General features: G+C 46.8%; 1 protein-coding gene across 3 annotated transcripts in view; it reads right to left on the reverse strand.

Moving 5' to 3' along the window:
- VCPKMT (valosin containing protein lysine methyltransferase) overlaps positions 1-20,166 on the reverse strand; it is a 720,951-nt gene that overhangs the window by 379,587 nt on the left and 321,198 nt on the right. The window contains exon 6 of one of the 3 annotated variants that reach the window (XM_069638974.1): positions 7,333-7,636. The exons of the other annotated variants lie outside the window; for them this stretch is intronic. Within the exon in view, the coding sequence (XP_069495075.1) occupies positions 7,485-7,636 (152 nt within the window). The 3' untranslated portion in view covers positions 7,333-7,484. Of the gene's footprint in view, positions 1-7,332; positions 7,637-20,166 lie in introns of those variants that run through there. 3 annotated transcript variants of the gene reach the window in all.

The following is a 20,166-nucleotide window of genomic DNA, read 5'->3' on the forward strand; positions in this document are numbered from 1 at the left end:
GCGAGAGAAGATCCTCTCTTTTTGGAAGACGTATTGGAGGGCAGATAGACATATCCAGAAGGTCCAGGTACCACATTCTCCTGGCCCATTCTGGGGTAATTAGGATCATGGTTTTCCTGAACTTTCTCAACCTACTGATTACTTGAGGGATCACAAGGACTGGAGGGAACGCATACAGAAGTGGAAACTCCCATTCCACCACGAAAGCGTCCCCTAGAGCTCCTCTCGGGGGAAATTCCCTTGAGCAGTACAGTTCGCACTTCCGGTAGGCACCAGTCGCGAACAGATCCACTTGAGGTGTTCCCCAAAGGGTGAAGATCTCTTGAAGGACTTCCCTGAGCTAGCTCCCACTCGTGGGAGACTGTGCTCTGCCTGCTCAGAGCGTCTGCCGCTGTGTTTTGCTCTCCGGCTAAATGAATTGCTGACAGAGAGATCCCTTCTTGTATTGCACAGAACCAGAGCTGCATTGCTTCTCTGCACAGTGGCAGTGACCCTACTCCTCCTCTCTTGTTGAGGTAGTACATGGCCACCGTGTTGTCCGTCATTATCAGGACATTCTTTCCACATACAGAGGGCAGGAAAGCCTTCTGTGCTTGTCTGATTGCCCTCAGCTCCAATAGAATGATGTGTAGTTTCGACTCCGATGGAGCCCAACGACCGCTGATTGTCAACTTGGTGTGAGCTCCCCACCCCGTGAGTGAGGCGTCCGTTACTACTGTTCTCTCCGGCCATGGCTGACAAAAAGATTCTCCCCTGAGGATATGTTCTCTGCAAGCCCACCATTGCAGATCCTGTGCTGCTTTGGCTGGAACTTGCAATAGATCTGACATTTCCCCTGAAAATTGAGACCATTGAGTCCTGAGAGCACAGTGAAGGGATCTCATCCTCAATCTGGATTCTAGCACCAGAAAAATGCAGGATGCCATGAGACCGAGCAACCTGAGAAAATCAAAGGCCGGTAGATACTGGGCATTCTGGAATTTTATTTTCATCAGTTGAATGTGGTGAGCTCTCTCTTCGGGAGGCGAGGCTTTGCCCGAACAATTATCCAGGACTGCTCCGATAAACTGGAGCTTCTGTGATGGTATCATGTTTGACTTTTTTACATTCAGAGAAAACCCTAGTTTGTGAAGGAAGTGGCAAGTCTTGGACAGATGATCCTGGGCTTGTTCTGGAGAACGTGCCCTGATCATCCGATTGTCCAGACAGGGGTAGACGTGAATGCCCCTCTCCTGAGACTCGCTGCCACTACCGCCATACCGCCATTAACTTTGTGAAAACTCTCAGGCAGAGGTCTACCCGAATAGCAGAACTCGAAACGGATAGTGAGAATTGCCAACCGCAAACCTCAGGTACTTTCTGTGCTTGAGATGGATTGGCACATGAAAGTAAGCATCATGAAGGTCCAATGATACCAACCAGTCCTGGAGTTAGAGAGCCTGAAGGATCTGAGAAAGTGTGACCATGTTGAACTTGTCCTTCCCGAGGAACTTGTTCAAGCTTTTCAAGTCCAAGATGGGTCTCAGCCCTCTGTCTTTCTTTGGAATTAGGAAATATGGGGAATACAAACCCTTGTTCCTCTCCGCTACAGGTACATGCTCTATTGCAGCTTTCTGTAGCAGGGTTAAAACGTCCTGCAACAGGTGCGGATCTGGATGTTTGACAGAGTTGTATCCCAGTGGGTGATTGAAGTTTCTTTTGAAAAGGAAGGCAGTAACCTTGGGATACTGTTTCCAGTGCCCAAGCATCTGAAGTAATACCCTGCCATTCTTTCAGATGCTGTGAGATCCTGTCTCCCACTGGGGTCATGTGTGTCAAAACCTCAGAGTGGTTTTGCAGCAGCAGCAGAAGCGGCTGAAGGGACAGATGCTGCTGCTGGGGTAGATCTAGCACCTTTTCTTCACTCCCGAGGAAATTCTCTTTGAGCTCTCTGACTGGCCTGTCCCCTCCCCTTTCCAAATGAGGAATAAAGTCGAAAGGGATGACCCCTGCAGGAAGATGAGCCTGTGTAGGGGTGTTGTTGAGGTTGTCTTATACCGGCACAGAGATTTAGCCGCCGCTTTGGAGGTCTGCAGCTTCTCCAAACTTTCATCCGCCTTGCTGCCAAACAACCTTGAGCCGTCAAATGGCATATTAAGAAGCCTGGATTGCACCTCCGGTGCAAAACCTGACTTTCTTAGCCATGCAAATCTACGTAGCACTGTGCTAGATGCCATGGACCTACTGATACTGTCAGCTGTGTCCAAACCTGATTGAAGGCATTCCCCAGAAGCCTCCTTTCCATCACTTACTATGGATAGGAACCCATCACGTTCCTCAACTTCCAGGATGTGTTCAGCTGCTGCTGATATGTAGTCCCACAGGGAATATGTAAATCTTGCAAGGGTGCAAGTTACATTTGTGGATTTTAAAGCCATGCTCCCTGACGTAAAAATCTTTCTGGACCATGCATCAACCTTTTTATCATCCCTATCAGGGGGAATTGTAGGGTATGCAGCATTTCTAGTAGAGGTAGCTGCTTGAACTACCAGACTTTCTGGAGATGGGCGTTTACTTAAGTATTCTGGGTCTGAATTACAGGGTCTTTATTTTGACACACATTTCTTATTTACTGCTGGAATAGTTTCAGGATTTTCCCATGCAGTATTAAGCCTCCTTTGTAAGGCTACATGAAAGGGAAGTATGGGGACTTGCTGAGGTCCTCCTGGAAGGATGTCAGTCATGTCATCATCTTGATAGACAGGTGAATTTCTACCCCATCCCATGAATTCAGTAACTCTACTCATCAATTTCCTATAACCTGCATCAGCATGTTCTGCTGGGTCAGGTTTTTCAAATTCATATTTTGGAGAAGTATCCATGCCACTTGCTGACTGCAAGCACTCAGAAGTCTTGCATTTTAGATTGAGGGTCAACTAACTTCTCAGGGACTGGTCTTGTACCAAATTTAACACCGGCAGGTGAAACCTCTTCTTCTGCTGATGACTCTCCTTCATATGTTATGTTATGTTACTTTGCAATTATATAGCGCCTTATGTACCATTGGTATGGTCTGAAGGCAATGGTAGGTTGAATGCCCTTGGGAACCGAAGTTCAAGTCAGTAGAGAGAGTAGCGAGTCAAAGGTGCGTGTGAGCACCGGATATGTGCGCACCTTGTGTGGCATTCGTGTAATAGCTGCTTCTTAGCGGTAGGTGTGGTGGTTGAGAGATCTGGCAGGATTTATCCAGACCAATTGTGGCTGCGTTAGCCCTGAGGAGAACACCTGGATGAGGGGTGTGTAGCCAGCAGTGTTTAGTTAGAGTGATGTGGAGTATGAGGCAGATGTTGCTATGAGAACAGCTATACCGAATGGTGTCATAGTATCTCTGTGTTCTAGTTGAATGGTGGTGTAAAGAAGAGAGTAAGCGTGGTGATGTGATATGATGGGTTACATGCTCTTTCAAACGTTCTATGCATTCCAAACCATTCCATGTAAGTCGCGCAATTCTATGCGCTCCAATCCACTCCACGCACTCCAGTCCGCTCCACGCACTCCAGTCAGCTCCAATCCGTTCCGTGTATTTCTAAGTTGTTTTATGCACTCCATCCACATATTTCACCCGTTCCATCCACATGCATCACCCGTTTCGCCCGCTCTACACACTCGTCTTCTCTACGCACTCATTCGCTGTGTGCATTCATGCGCTCTACGCACTCATCCGCTGTACGCACTCATCCGCTCTACGCAGTCGACTGCGCTATGCACACGTCCGCTCTAGGCATTTGTCGGTTTTATGCCGTTTCACGCTCTACTCACTCACCCGCTCTACACACTCGTCTGTTCCATACACTCGTCTGTTCTGCGCACTCTTCCGCTCTGAGCACTCATCACGCTCCCCGCACTCATCACGCTCAATGCACTCATCTGCTCTACAAAGTCGTTCCCTCATACGCACCCATCCGCTCTATACACTCATCCGCTCTATACACTCATCCTCTCTACTCTCATCCCCTCTGCACAATCATCTGTTCTATGCACTCCTGCATTCTACACACTCCTCCGCTTTCTCTACACACTCGTCCGCTCTACACACTCGTCCGCTCTACACACATCTGCTCAGGGCACTCATCCGTTCCACGCGCTTCATCGATTCTAACGATTTCATCCGCTCCATTCACTTCGTTCTGTCAACATGCATTATCAATTTCAGGCCATGTCACTTGTCATACGCGCTGGATCCGTTCCGTGCTCTCTATCTGTTTCATACACTACACTCGTCTCATGTACTTGAGTTGTCTATTCTGTACTTTCCATTTATGCCATGCACTCATACAGTCGGTGTCATCTGTCTGTGTACTCATCAGTCTCTTGTATTCATCTTTCCATCCTCTTCTCTTTATTCATTTCGCCCATTTTGTCCATTGCCCTCATTACATCCATTTCATTAATTTAAAACTCATTGCTGTTTTCGTACAATTTATTCTTTTTATCCACTTCACTGCTTTGATCTACTTTACTCATTCTATTCTGTTTGTCCTTTTAGTTTACATTAGCGGTTGTTAGTTGTCGATTTCTCGCATGGATCTTGATGTTGTATTGTTATTTGTCTTTTTGTTATTCAAGATCTAGTAGTTTGTTGGGTTGGTGTCATTGAGATGCTGTTATTCAGTTTGCGTTAGTTTGCGTATAGGTTGGTTTTAGGGGAACAGCCAAGTTTTCGGTAGTTTGCGGAAAGACATAAGATCTTCAGTTAGGCGGATGTGGGGTGGGAGTGCGTTCCACAGCGTGGGGGCCAAGGCTGAAAATGATGATCCGCTTAACCTGACTGAGTTTGTTTTAGGTATGACTAGGAGGCCGGCTGAGCTTGATCTTAGGGTATGTGGAGGGTGATAGGGTTTTAGCTTGTCTTGAAGATATTGAGGTCCGGTTTTAAGCAATGTTCGATGAGAAATGCAAAAGGTTTTGAAAGTCACCCTTCGGGCCACTGGAAGCCAGTGCAGAGTTTTAAGGGCTGGGGAGATGTGGTCTCTCGGGCCGAGCGCTAGTAGCAGTTCGGCTGCAGCGTTTTCTGCTTGTTGAAGTTTATTCAGTTGGTAAGCGTGGACTCCGAGGTAGAGGGGGTTAGTGTAGTTAAGTCTTGATATAACAATTGATTGGACCGCAGAGAGCCTGTTGGGAAAGGAGAGATATGGAAAGATGCGCCCAAGAGTTTTAAGGTGGTAGTGGCAGGACTTTGAGACGTTGTTGACTTGGCGCGAGTGTGTTAGGTCAGAGTCAAGGGTGCATCCAAGGTTTTTTACTGAGTTAGAGGGAGTCAGTGAGTTGCCCATGGCAGATGGCCAGGGTAGTGGGTGCGGAAGAAGTTCGGAGTTGCCCCATACCATGATTTCAGTTTTGGAGGGGTTTAACAAGAGGTGGCTTTGGGTCATCCAGGGCTCTATGTCGAGGAGGCAGGAGGCGAGGTCAGGTCGGCAGTTGGGTTTTGAGTTCAAGAGTTTTAGAATTAGTTGAGTGTCATCAGCGTAGTTGTTACACAGGATGTTGTGTAAACAAATTATTGGTGGGAGGGTGATCAAGTAGAGATTGAACAGGAGGGCAGATAGGCATACTCCTTGTGGAACTCCTGTGTCGACTGGTCGGGCTTGGGAGGAATAGGTTGAGAGTAGCGTTATTTGGTACCTATCTTTGAGGAATGAAACTATCCATTTGAGAGTGGTTCCACGAATTCCTAGGGAGCGGAGGCGGTCAAGGAGGATTGAGTGATTGATTGTGTCGAAGGCGGCAAATAGGTCAAGAAGGATTAATGCAGCGCATCCCGCGGAGTCTGCCATGATTTTAAGGTCATCCCAGATTGAGGTTAGGGTGGTTTCAGTTTCGGGTCGGGCTCTGAAACCTGATTGTGCGGGGTCTAGGAGATTGTTGGCTTCGACAAAGCCATTTAGTTGGGAGTAGGCGGTTCGGTCAATGAGTTTGGCAAGGAACCTGGCGTTTGAGATGGGGCGGTACTTTTTGGGTTCTAGAGGGTCGAGAAAAGGTTTTTTTATTAGAGGTTTGACATGAACCATTTTGAATGCGTCAGGAAAAATACCTGATGAAAGGGAGTCATTTATGATGGATCTTGCGTGTTCTCCTGCGCAGGTAGAAGCGAAAATGTCTGAGGGTTGTGGCCGGGCAAGGGTCTAGCGGAGAGCCGAATGGTTTGCGGGCAGAGAGAAGTTTGAGAAATTGATTTGGTGATATTGGACTAAAGGAGTCGAACGTTGGTTGCGCAGTGGTCGTAGGCGGTGGGTTGGCTGGTATGGGGGGAGGGATGCCTGGTGGATGTAAGAGAGCCATTTTGGTGGTTAGCGCATTTGTTCTTTCGAGAGCCGTGGCGTAAAAGTGCAGAGAGAGTGAGTCGCACAGTGATTGTGAGGGGATCGGGATGGTGGTAGTGCATGCCGGTTTGATGAATTCGGTGATGATTTTGTGAAGTTCTTTGCTGGGGTTTTTGCAGTTTAGGATTCGGGAGTTGTAGTGGGCTTTTTTTCGGATTTCGGCCTTGTACTGATGAAGGTGTCGGGCCAAGGTGGCTCTGCTCTCTTGGGTTTTGTCTTTCTGCCATTTGCGTTCTATGTATTTATATAGTTGTTTAGTGGTCTTCAAATCAGGTGTGAACCATCTAGGGAACAGGCCACGGCGTGCCGATGGTTTGCAAGAGGGTGTGAGCCGCATTAGTGAGGTGTTGAGCCATGAGTAAAAGGTGTCGGGGGGTTAGTTGTTTATTGAGTTGGCAGATAGGTGGAGGAGACTGGAGGAGTGCGTCAGCTAGGTCAGGAACGATTATTAGTTTTTTCCAGCATTTGCGTAGATTCGGAGTTTCAGGTTCGAGTACGGGAAGCGGGTCGGGTGAGCGAATGGCGAAAGAAACAATGAAGTGATCGGACCAGATAATAGGGGTGGGGGGGTTTCGATGTATCCGGTTGTGGGAGCTAAAGATGGCATCAAGAGTGTGTCCTTTATAGTGAGTCGGGCCGTTTATGTGGGGTTGGAGGTTAATCGCGTCTAGACCGTCAACCAGAGTGTGTGTCATAGGGTTGGTGGGGATGTCGAGCCATATGTTGAAATCTCGAAGCTACCTGCTAATATCGTATAGGGCTGAGAAAATTAGCATTTACCTGAGGCAAAAGGAAGATGGGTAAGTCGTCTTATCTAACATATGTAAAGACGATATGGTCGGGGATTTATCCAAAAATAGATTTGTTTTTATTTGTACATAATACATGAACATAATAAAACACTGGACATCAGAAATATGCCCAGACCCATATAAGAACTATTCACACATGAATACATAACAAAGAGATACTGGTAATATATATCATCCAAAGAATTTTCCTGTATCTGCAGGGTGATGTTAGTAACTAATGGGTGACTTTTTGCACATTTCTTTTACACAGCAAAAAAGAAGAAAGAACCCATTAGGAAAGTGTCGACAGTAAACAAAAATCTGTTTCCAGCCTTTATGTGGCGACTACGAGTGCCCCACACTTTAGGGTCAGTGGTAGATTAGTATATTTCCCGCTTAGGCTTTCATCAGGACACTTGTGATCCAAGTAGGAAGAAATGACGGATGACGTATTTGGTGGTCTGAATTCGTTTGTAAACAGCAATTCTAAAAAACACATATAAAAGAGAATATTTTTACACCGACCATATTTATAAAAACCCAAGGGTGTTATACTTTTGCACAGGTGATAATCTATATTTTAAACAGCCTGAAAAAATCAATATACATATCAACCAATAGTTTATTTATAAGCTAGCTTGAAAAACACCAAAATTTAATTTGATATAAATGGTGAACATCATTTAGTCACCATTTTTCTTTGCATACAGCATCTCATACCAAACGTGGCACATTTACAAAATAGTGCTCAGAATCAGAAAGGAAGGAAAAGGGAAAGGGGAGGGGAAGGAGGGCAAAACAAAGGGGGGGTTTAGTGACTTCTTATACATGTCCCATTTTTGTGAACCTGTTAAAATTGGGGTTATACCTTTAGGTGCTAGCCACAATTAACAATCTTGCTGTATTTCTTTTAGTTGACCAGATTTCTTGGCCACTTATGAGAGACTAAGTCTTCTGTTTATTCAACTAGAGAGAAAAAGACAAACAGAATGGTTGTTCTTAGAAGGGTTAGCCCTATATTTTTCTTTTCTAGGCGTTACTATTTCTAGAATTTTTTTTTTTAAAACACACATACCTGGCAAGAGACCAGATGATGCGGTATTACATGGCAATCAGAAAACAAGGACGCTTTCTCAGTTTTTCATGACTTGTTTTGAGCGTATATCCTGCTTGATGAAATATCAAATCGCCCTACAGAGAACGAGATGGGGCCGAAAGTGCAGGAATTTGGTCCATTGTGAGTAGAAAAAACGAGAAACCAGCCACAATCGGGCCGACATGGGGGCTCACGAGTTCTCAATGCCGGATATTTGTACTTACTTGGTAATTTAGACGGCGACCACTGCCGTGGATTTGCAACGTCTTTGGATGTTGTTTCGGCGGCAGGCACAGAAATGGATGCGTGGCGTCTCAGTCGCGAGGAGAAACAGCGTTTCTTAGCACAGGCACCACGTGATCCAGTCCAGCTGATCTTGGTCACGTGGGCACGCGCTACGTGATTATTTATTGGCCCGTGTAACCAACGTTACACACACTGCCCCATTTCGTTTCAAAGGGGCCAGGTGCTTAGAAATGAGGCAGGGTGATTCTAGTGCATGTAACTAATGTCCAATTGCAAATAATTGACCCACGGCTGAGTGTGTTAAAACAAAGCCGGGGAAGGAAAAAAGTATTTAAATGGATTAGCCCTATCTGACGGCCCTGATGCATGTACATTGGACACTGAACTAAGTCCCTAATAAATGCTACAAGGGAGCATTTAATTTCCTTTTTTTTATATTATATTATCAGGTGGTAGGATCACCACATTGGAGCGCATCTAAAATGTGTCATTACCATATGTGTTGGACTGCTCTCTCAAATGTGTACACATCGTATGTGCAAGAAGGGTGTATTTATATTACACTGTGGAACCACGGAGTTTTACTTATGGAGAAAGAGGTTCCATTCGATGTAAAGATTGAGGCCCTTACTGACTGAGTCCAAATTGTAAATCCATTTTTGTTCCAATTTACGAAGCTTGAGATCTCTATCACCACCTCGCGGATGGAAACCTAGGGTTTGTAGAACACACCAAAAAAGATCGTCATGGCTATGTTTCATTTTTTTATAATGTTCTACCAGGGGTTTGTCTGTGGTGCCATTTTTAATGCAAGAGCGATGTTCCCCAATTCTGGTTCGGATCGCTCTTTTGATTTTTCCAATGTACCATAGATTGCATGGACAAATGATACAGTAAATAACCCATTTAGTGGCACAGTTGGTAAAAGATTTTAAATGCCAAATTTTTCCTTTGAGGTCAATGGGATTTGAGATTTTTTGTAAATTTGCACATCAGACATTTGCCACATTTGTAATGGCCAGTAACCGGCGGAAGATCCCAAAGTGTAGATTGAGTGTTGGTCGCATTACGTTGTTGCAGATATGTATGTACCAATTTGTCACCTAAATTGGGAAGTCTTCGAAAAGCAAACCGCGGAGGGGAAATATGGAAGGATTCGGTGTTGATAATTTTCCAGTTTTTTAGAATCGACTTCCTCAGGTCATTACTGATTGGTGTAAAAGATGAGACGCATGTAATTTTGTCAAGAGCAGTTTTGGTTTGTTTTTTAAGGCATTCGCCTCTCTGTATATTTTTTGCCTTTTTATAGGCTCTTCTTATGATGTGTGATGGATTATTAGGAAGCTGTGTGAGAACGCCGGGGCGAGGGATAGTTTAACGAGGAGTGATTTGCAGGAAGGAATGGAAGGTTGATTGTCGATGAGGCGTGGAAGTGAGACTTGAAGAGGAATGCTATTCCCCCTCCTCTAGAGGGACGGTTCAGTGGGATGAGGCAGTAGTCGGGGGGGGGGGGGGGTGAGGCTTCATTGGCGATTGGGGCGAAGTCGTCAGAGAACCAAGTTTCAGTGATGAAAACCAGGTCTGGTTTGTCAGAAGCGAGGAGGTCAAAGATCCTGTGTCTGTTTTTTGCTATGGATCGCGCATTAAATAGGATGCAATTCACTTCGTTAGGGGAGGTTGGTGTCGGAGCTGCAGCGGAGGCGGGTGGCGGGGGAGAGAGAGAGGGTGGAAACTGGAGAGGGAGAGGGGTGGGGTTGTTGATGATCGATGGGAAAAGTGGGCGAGCAGAAAAGTTGGCGGGTTTCGGGTGGGAGGGGATGTATGCGTGTGTTAGGGTGATTGGGTTTGGCACTGGGGATTTGAAGGTGGGGTGTGTGTAACGCTCACCTGACTCCCACGGAGGCGCTGGCCTGGTTCGCGCTGCTGTGACCTCTTCTAAGGTGATGTGCAGGGTTCGGAAGACGGACTGGACCGGGCACCCAAATCTGGCTTGTCTGGCTCGCAGAAGTATCCTTCTGTAGGCGAAAATAGGGGATTAACTGTCTGCGGGGTAATGCAATCAGCCTCCCACTTTCCCCTCTCACCCCCCTCGAAACTCTTCTGTGATTCCTCGTAGCGTCTCACCTTAGGATCTGGAAGGACGAGCTCTCCATCCTGCTTCTGATGCAGGGGCGCGTTGGTATCCAGATACTTCACTGGATTTTCGGATTGGTGAGAACCAAACTTGCTTGGCTTCCAGGTAAGTTTTTTGATAAGAGGTTCCCCTTGTGTCCATGCATTAATGTACTAATGCTAGTGTCTTTTTCCCCATAGGGGCCGGGGGACGGAATGCCGGGGAACAGGCACCGACCGGAGATGAGAGGTGAAATCCTTGTAGAAATCAGGTAAGTCTTTAATGAGTGTTTTTTGGTAATGTCTTTTCATTCGCTCATTAATGCTGATGTCTCTTTTTCCCCTTAGGGGCCGGAGTCCGGAAATGCCAGGATGCGGCGCAGACCTGAAATGAAGAGGGAATGAATCAACAGGTAAGTCTTAACATGGAGATTTAGCTTTCCTTATTCCCTTCTCTCTCTCACCTTTTGTTCTGGTCTTTTTCTCCCTAGGCGCTGGGGCGTGGCTGCGAATCCGGATGATCGCTGCTGAACATGGAGGCGCCTTGTAAAGGTGAGTGGAATGCGGCGCTGCAGCGATCGACGCGATGAGCTTTTAAATAAAAGTCTTCCTTTTCAGGATTGTCGGCAAGATGTCTCCGGGATGCGGATTTAGCAGGTAAGGACTTTTCCTTCTTCTGTTCTTCTTCTTCTCTTCCTTTGCAGGTGATCCAGGATGCTGGCAGGCGTGGCAGAAGTCAGGATGCAGGAGCAGACACGGTGAGCGTCCAGCTGCTAGATGCAGAACAACGCGAAGCACGTGTGGCTGTTCGGGTGGGGTTTAAATAGCCTTGGAAGAAATTCCAGGTATGTATCCTTCCTCCAATCAGGTATGTATCCTTCCCCGACCACGCCCGGATGGTAAATTAGTCCCACAGGTAAAGTAGTTCCTTTCAGGCCTCAAGGAGGCCGGGATCCTGCAGCATGGTCTGCATCAGGTAAGTGCACCCAAGCACTTCCATAATGAGCCTGGCGCCTATGGCGCCAGGACTGATGTCTTTTATGAGCCTGGCGCCATAGGCACCAGGACACTGTCCAAAGGGCCCCTATATGGGGTTGCTGGGACCTTCCTTGGGGACTGGATGTCCGCTTTCGGGGACGCAGGGCTTGAACCGGCTCCCCGGAAGCGGGCATCATGACAGTGTGGGCAGTTGGGAGTTTCAGTTGCGGTCGGAGAGAAATCGAGGGAGAGGGGTTTCAGGAAGGGTGAAGAAAGGGGGGGATGGTGGTGATTGGGGGGATGAGGTAGTGGGTCGAGACAGAGGAGGTGATAAGTGTTGAGAGGTTGAGGGGGACCAGGTACGTTTCTTCTTTAGTGTCTTTGTTGCGATTGGTGTGTGCGAGAGGGTGGGGGGGTCAGGGGGAGAGAGGGATGAGGCTTCTGTTCTTGCTAGGGATAGGCGTGCGGTTGTTAGGGAGGGGAAGGGGTGTGGTCGGGGGGGATGATGGTGGGGGTTAGTGGGAAAAGCAGGAGGTGCATGATTGCAGGGCAGGGTGTGCCCGGTATGATAGTGAGGGGAGCGGGCATGATCAACGTAGGCTGGTCGGTGGTGGGGTTCCAGGGAGCATTGGTCTTAGGGCGGTTGGCTCGCCATCATGCCCCTCTGGCTTGGTATTTGGAAAGAGGATGGGTAGGGGATGTGAAGGAGGGTGGGATGATTTGGGAAGGGGTGGACGGGAGGCAAGGCTGACCGGAGGGTGGAGGCGGTCCACGGTGGTCGTTTCCGGCCGACCTTGGTGGATTGGGTGCACTCATGGTTAGTACGTGCTATTAGGTGTAGTTTCGGGTGCGACTTACACTTTATGTTGGACTTTATAAGTTTGGCTATATCACTGGGTGAGATTAGTCTTGGTTTCTGGTTTCTACTAAGCAGGGTGATATTATTCACTTATTCTAGGTTTTAGTGTACCAATTGTAACTAGGCTGCAGATATTAGGCGGTTTTGTAGTGTAGCTACACCTTAGGATATGCTGTTAGGCGGTCTATTTAGTTGCAACTACAGCACAGTTATGCTGTTGGGCAGACTTTCTTCTAGCAAGCTGGAATACAGGTAAGCTATTAGGGAGAAATTGAATGTAGCAACGCCACAGGTATGCTTTTAGGTGGACTTTTAAGTGCAATTTAGGAGTACTTTCTAATTGTAGTTCTAATTTCAATCGGGCACGCTATTAGGCACACTTGATCCAAGCAAAGGGCGCAATTAGGCCCACTTCTAAATTTGAGTTTTGTACAGATACGATAGGGATGCTTCTATATTCAACTAATAACTCAACGCTAATGGGCACACTTTTGCACAGAGAGGGATATTATGCACACAGAGAGGATATTAGGTACACTTCCATATTAGGTACGCAGAGAGGGATATTATGTACACAGAGGATATTAGGTACACTTCAAGTTCAATTTGCACAGAGAGGGTATTAGGGACACTTCTGAATTCAACTAGGGCATGTTATAAGGCACACTTCTAAATTCGGGCAAGGTGCGCCATTAGGTCTGCTTCTAAATTTAGCTTTGTACAGAGAGGATATTAGGGACACTTCTAAATTCAATTTTGCACAGAGGGGATATTAGATTATTAGGCACACTTCTAAATTCTACATTACTCAGAGATATTAGGCACACTTCTAAATTAAACTTTGCACAGAAGGGATATTTAGGCACGCTTCTAACTTCAGGTTTTTCACAGAGAGGCTATTAGGTATATTTTTAAATTCAACTTTGCACAGAGCGGAAATTAGGCACTATTCTAAATTCAACCAGGGTGGACTATTGGGCGCCCTTCTAAATTCAACTTTGTAAGGAGAGGATATTGGGAATACTAGTCAGTTGAACCAGGGCACGAATATTAGGTACGCTTCTAAATTAAACTTTACACAGAGAGGATATTAGGCACAATTCTAAATTCACCAGGGCACGCTATTGGGCACACTTCTAAATGCAAGCAAGATACGCTGTTGGTCACACTTCTAGATTCAACGAGGGCACGGTTTTCGGCACACCTTTAAAAGCAACATTTCCCAGAGGGAATATTTAGGCACACTTCTAAATTCATCTATACACAGAGAGGCTATTAGGCACACTTCTAAATGCGGGCAGTGTGCACTATTAGGTCCACTTCTAAATTCAGTTTTACAGAGATGATATTAGGCACACTTCTGAGTCAAACTTTGCACAGAGAGGATATTAGGTACACATGTCCATTCAACTAGGGCAGGCTATTTAGGCATAATTCTAAATTCAGCTTTACACAGAGTGGATATTGGGCACAATCCTAAATTCAACCATGCTAACGGAAAAACGGAACTGAGGCCAAACAGGCGCGCTTGAGGTATTTATACAGCGGATGACATCGGCGCTCGACGGATGCCGAAGAGGGACATCAACGCTGCAGCCTCGAGTGGAGCGCCCTCTGGTGGAGAGAGAAAAAAATTCCCAAGCAGCAAAGCTGAAGGTAAGGATATATCTAAAATGAGGAATACATGGGAGGAGACAATCCATTCGAAATGTGTATTCTAGGAGATTTATTTGGTGATTCCCCTTAAGTTAAATCTAAGACTTTGCCTTGCAGGGTAATTTGTCCATAAAAGTTACAAAGGATACAACTTTATCCATTGTGTCTTCTAAGCGTTCCCTGTCCATGTACCTGTTTTGTGAGTTTCTGGAAGTGGAAATACAATAGCATCCGGGTCTACACTTTTCCTTATCCTCTGCAATGATTTAGACAAAGAAACTCAATGCTAGAAAACTGCCTCTGCAATGTATTCTTCTGGATGAACTCCAACTCCCTCAAAATCAACCCAGGCAAAACTGAAATAATGATCGTCACAAAAAATGGAGGAGAAAACCAATTCATCCCTTGGCTAAGGGAAATCGGGACTACCCCAGCACCCTCGGCGATTGTAAGAAAACTGGGGGTTCTGATGGACAATAATCTCACGCTAGAGCCACAAGTAAATGCTCTCCTCAAGAAATGCTTCTTCCTCCTGCGAGCGGCAAAGAGAATCTTACTGTTCTTATCGTTCACCAACAAAACGACCACCATCATCGCCCTCGTCATGTTCAAAGCAGATTACGCCAACAGCCTATACCTAGGCATGCCTGAACGACTCCTAAAAAAACTACAACGCATTCAAAACACGGCAGCCAGACTACTTCTGAAACTACCCTGAAGAGAACACACTGCACCAGCGCTGAAAACACTACATTGGCTACCAATAAAACAACGAATAAAATTCAAAACAATGTGCATTACGCACAGAGCAGTACACAACGAAGGCGCCGGGTTCCTAAGAGGCAAACTGCGCCTACATCAACCAACAAGAACGCTCAGATCAAGCATGGACATCCGCCTGGAACCGAAGCCCTACAACAAAAGAACTTGGAGGATCCTCCTTCTCTCACCAAGCCCCGAAAACCTGGAACAACCTTCCAAAGTACATACGTAACACAAGAAACCACCTATTATTCAGGATATTACTCAAAACCTGGCTCTTCACGTCATAACTAGAAAGACTGGCCACCGGCATAATTAAAAACATCAATGAATGTAGAGCGACCGCGATACGCATCGATCAATCAATGGGAAAGGCTGAGGTAAATATCCCACGGCATACTAAAGGACCAAACGGGAGACAGTCGCAATACGACCAAAGACAGTAAACATAGCGAACTAAGACAGAAAGACTAGAACAAATCATCAAGAGGACCAGGACCTAACTATGACCTTCCCCAACAGCCCTTAGAACAAAACAGAGAGGGAAAGGAAGCACTGCATCACTGGCCCAATGCAATGGGTGAGAAACAGAATGTTTCATCACTACACATGGTCCACCAATACAAAGCAGGAAGCACAATGCCCCACCACACAAAACTACAACTAAACATCAGTCCCAAGGATGTTCACCCCACGGAAATCAAAGAACCAGTCAGGACAGATGGATACGGATGTCTGAATACACATGCTCACCAAGACGGATCCACTAGGACAACACGTCAACACGACCCCGACCCTGAACCACTCAAACCCTTAACCGACCAGGGTCACACTAGATCACCTGAGAATAGATATCACCCACCCAGTCCCACACCTGAAGATTATGTTCAGACGCACTCACCAATCCAAACTATACTCAAAAGGATACAGTTGGATCAGCGCAACACCACCAAATCAGGTCGGCCCACGAGGAAACAGCAACATCCGAACCCACAGGTATACAACTCTAACGGAATCATAAGTACCTGAACCAGGATATAGACCCCACTAACCCAACCCTCAATCTTCTGCATACTTAAACCCACACAAAACCACATAACCATCTCTCTCCCAGCAATCCGCACGCACTTTACCACACCGCATCAACAACACAAACTTCACCCACAGCACTCGAAGCCTTCATCCGATCCGATACTAGCACCAAAGCCAGCACTCGGTGTATACCGAGCTGAAGCTGCCAACAGCACACCACTTCTCCCACTCTCCTTCTCCCCTCCTCCCGACTAACCCTACCCCACCCTTCCTGTTTACAGATCCGCCAGAGCGCCTGGGGACCAATTCCATTGGTGACGGTGCGCTATACAAGTACCGCTAACATAACAAGGGAGAGGTGGCCCTACAATACTCTTTTTTTCTGTTGATAGTGTAGAGAGTGTTACTGAAGAACATCCGGAGAACCCGTGAAAAGTTTGTGTGTTTTCTTTTAGAAATACTAGGCCAGGAAGTGCCTTACGCTCCAGTGTGGCCTTTCTTCGACATAACCGTTGAAGACCGGCTGGGGGACGTGTGCTTACGTGTGTGTGCGTGTGTGCGTGTGTGTGCGCGTGTGTGCGTGTCTGTCGCCAGGAGTTTCCACATAGCATAGCTCTGCGCCTGCCTTTCGGGGGCTGGGGACCAACACGGAGGAATTGGGGGGCTCTTCTAAAACATCTTTGGCATCTGAAATGGAGTCATCGCTGCCTTGTCCTTCTAAATCTGATTCATAGGCGCCGGTGGGAGTTTCTGACTCGGCCATAATAGCATTGGCCATCCACCGCTTTGTACATCTCTCCTCGAGTGTCTTGGGCTTAAAGAGCTTACACGACACACAGAGCCCTTCTGGATGAAAACGAGAAAGTCAGTGTTAACACACTTGAGTGTTCTTCCACAGAAATATCCTGTTACCGGTTTTCATCTTTGTTTATAAATGTAAAAGGCAGCCAGACAAAATGCAGTAGAAAAAGAAAGTGGAGGATGCATTCTCCAAGATAAATGTAAATCAGTCTCCTTACTACAAGGCCGAAGCCTAGTGTAGGCCGAAGCCTAGCGGCGAGCCGTCCATGAATTAGTCAAAAATCTGCAGCCAATGGATGTTGAATGCTGCTTAATGAACGTGCGCCGAGGTTGCGTCTGTTGAAAGGTGCGAGAATTATAAAAGTAATACAACTACTAATATTAAAGTAGCAAAAGCTACAGACTACACGCTATGCTGTACGGGTGCAGAAGTAAGACTGACACAGAGGGGTCATGGTGATTATTAGAAGTGTAAAAAGGAAAAGAAAACTCTATCTCACCCTAACTCTAATAGGTGTTTCCTTGCCTCAACTAAAATAACTAGTGTCAGAATGTACAAAGCAAAAGTTCCAATGTCCAGTGTTAGAATCCTAACTCTGTCCCTCACATCTAAGTTTAAACTAAAATGAAAGTACAGTCTTTACAACCCAACAGGCGTGGTATGCTTCCCCTGGACAAAAGACAGTTCTGGAATCTTCAGCCCTTGAAGAAGTGGGGAATATCTCCCTTCCCTGGCCTTGTTCAGGTTTCTCGTAAGGTTCAACAACTGTGGGGGGAATGTTGGGGGAAATTCCATCCCCTGGTTGGTCCTTCTCAGGCTTCTTTTCGGTACCTGGGTCCCTGACCCAGATTGGCAGACCTGGTCCCTTTTCACGAGACACAGTTGCAAACAAAAAAAGGAGTTTGAATGGGTTTCCAACCTGGAGTGGGTCCCTGGCCCTGGTTGACAGACCTGGTTTCCTACCACCAGGTACTGCGACAAAGAAGAACAGACTGGATGTCCTCCCAAGCTGTGGTGGGTCCCTGACCCTGGTTGGCAGACCAGATTTCTTCCCATCAGGTACTGCGACAGAAAAAAAAGAGTGGCTTGGATGCTCATTCAAGCTGTGGGGTCACATACAGACTTGGTTAACTTGCCTGCCAAGTACTGCATGTACTCTGTTTCACAGTCCTCTTTAAATGGGTGTAGGTCCCAGGCTCGGGCTTCTGACTTAGTTTCCCAATTTGTGGGCTCGGTTCACTCTCCTGCCAATCCTTAGCATAAGCCCATGTCCAATCAACCATTTCTCCCACTGTTTCAGGGTCCCAGACCCTCATTTCCCTGCCTCTGAGCTCATGCCAACACATCTTTAGGCCTCTAGTGCCTCTCCAGTCACCAGCAAACCTTACTGCGGGGTCTGAGCAGGTGTTGGTTTCTCTGGGACAGCTGGGCTCATTCACAGGGTTCTGGTGGCGTTCTGCGGCAGCTCCACAGTTTTCTTCTCCTTCCGGGTAGCACATTTCCTTCACTGCGCCCTCTCCATTTCTCGGATCTCATTCAACGGCAGCTCTGCAGTCTTTCGGGTTCCACGCAGTGTGGTTTCTTCCCTGCGCACTCCCGGGATCTCAGCGATGCCCAGAGTTTCAGCTAGACTTCTGGCCGTGTAGTCCTCATGTCCTGGACCGGCCTCAGACACTCTCTCTATTCTCTGCGTCCTGGTCAGCTTCTGCCTTCACTCCTGGTCCGTGCTTGCTCTCGCAGTCCCTCCAGGGAGGGCTTGGCACTTAGTCAAGTCCTTCTTTACTTTGAACGCAGCTTCTTCCAATCGGCTGTTCAGAACCACTAGAATGCGCAAAGTGGTTCTGGTAAGTATTCTATACTGCTCCACGCCTCCTCCTCGTCCCAGTAGTGAGTGAGGTATGATGCTGTAACTCACCAGAGATCTTCCTTGTCTCAGTACTTTCTACTTTTGCTGGTCTACAAAGGTACATGGTATATGAGGGTAGGGGTGGCGAGGGAGAGGTGGGGTTATTGTAGGGAGGGGGGTCGAGGCTCAGGTGATTGTCAGGGATACCACGTTCTCCTGATATGGTCAGCACTGGTCCCAAAGGGGGGTTTCCCCTCCCATGAGACCCACCCACTGAGTACGACCCCAAAGAAGACTATCAGGTTGCAGCCTCACCACCCTTTCCTCATGGGAAGTAGCTCCCCCTTGGGAAGCAGTAACTACATTCTAGGATTTGTCACACCGCATAGAAGCGACCGAGCACGATGGTGGTAAACAATCTGAGGGACTTCAACCCGTGAAGCACCATGGGTACAGTACACGTCACGCCACACTAGGGATAGTATGACAAATATGCCCAGTCGAAGTGCCGTTTCAAACTTCAAAAACAAGCCATGCAATACTACACACCTACCACTAGATGTCGTCCTATCCAAAGTATGCAATTCTAGGGAGATCCACAATCCTCAGAAATAAAATTATGACCTTAAGGCCTCCCTATAGCGTACACATTAAAAGTCAACTGGCCATAGTTACTGCAAAAAGACTTTTGGTTTAGGGGGACTGGACAAGCAGATGGGAGCCCCCATAAAGGACGAGTGAAAGTGTACAGGAATCATCACTAGCCTGTGAACCCTAAATAGCTACATCTGCTTTTCGTAAGAATATTTTTATAATAAAAACATGAAAAAATGTATTCTGGTGGTCTTGTGACTTGAGAACATTTTGCACAGTGCTCTCACAACATTGGAGCACAGCACATGGCATCTTTCAGCGCTTTTAACACCTGCTGACATGGCGTGGTCCAAACTACCTCCTTGAGGAATTTAACACTCTTTCTAAAAGGAGCCTTTGATATTACAGATGCAGCAATGGTTCTCAAGGGCATAGCTTTAGGGTACTGTCACGGCTGTGGGATGAACAAATAGCTTGAGACTTAAGAGATAGTGTTCCAATAGGTTTATAACACAAATGGGGGCAGAATTTAGAGTGGACTAGAGAGAAGAATGAGGGAATTTTAAAAGAAACTAAAAAGGAGCAATTCCAGCTTGCTCGCTAAACACAGTCCACAAGTCCATCAATTACTTCTCTGGGGCTCTGTCTCCTGGTTGTATAAAAAAAAAAAAAGTCACTGATTGCCCTGAGGATCTACATGTGAGGTAAGCCCTCCTGGGATAATAGTGGACCGGCTGCCACTCGATCGTAAAAATAGTTTGAATTTCACTGTTGCTGCTTTTAATCTTATTGCACATTATCTGGTGCACACTGCTGCTATATCGAAGTAAGCAACATCCTGCACGCTACCTTGTATTCTACCGAGATGCATTTTCAAACCGAGATCTGAAAACAATTTAAAAATGGCCGCCGCGCCTCCCACTCCAAAATCTCCTACACGCTGCAGCATGAAGCAGCACTGATTGGTTGGCCGAGGGTTCTAAGAGGCCAATCCGGGTACTGGCAGGCGAATGCCGGACCCCACCAAAGGCCC

Source organism: Ambystoma mexicanum, chromosome 14 (assembly GCF_040938575.1).
Source record: "Ambystoma mexicanum isolate Mex_15411 chromosome 14, UKY_AmexF1_1, whole genome shotgun sequence".
In the NCBI taxonomy this organism is placed as follows: Eukaryota; Metazoa; Chordata; class Amphibia; order Caudata; family Ambystomatidae; genus Ambystoma; species Ambystoma mexicanum.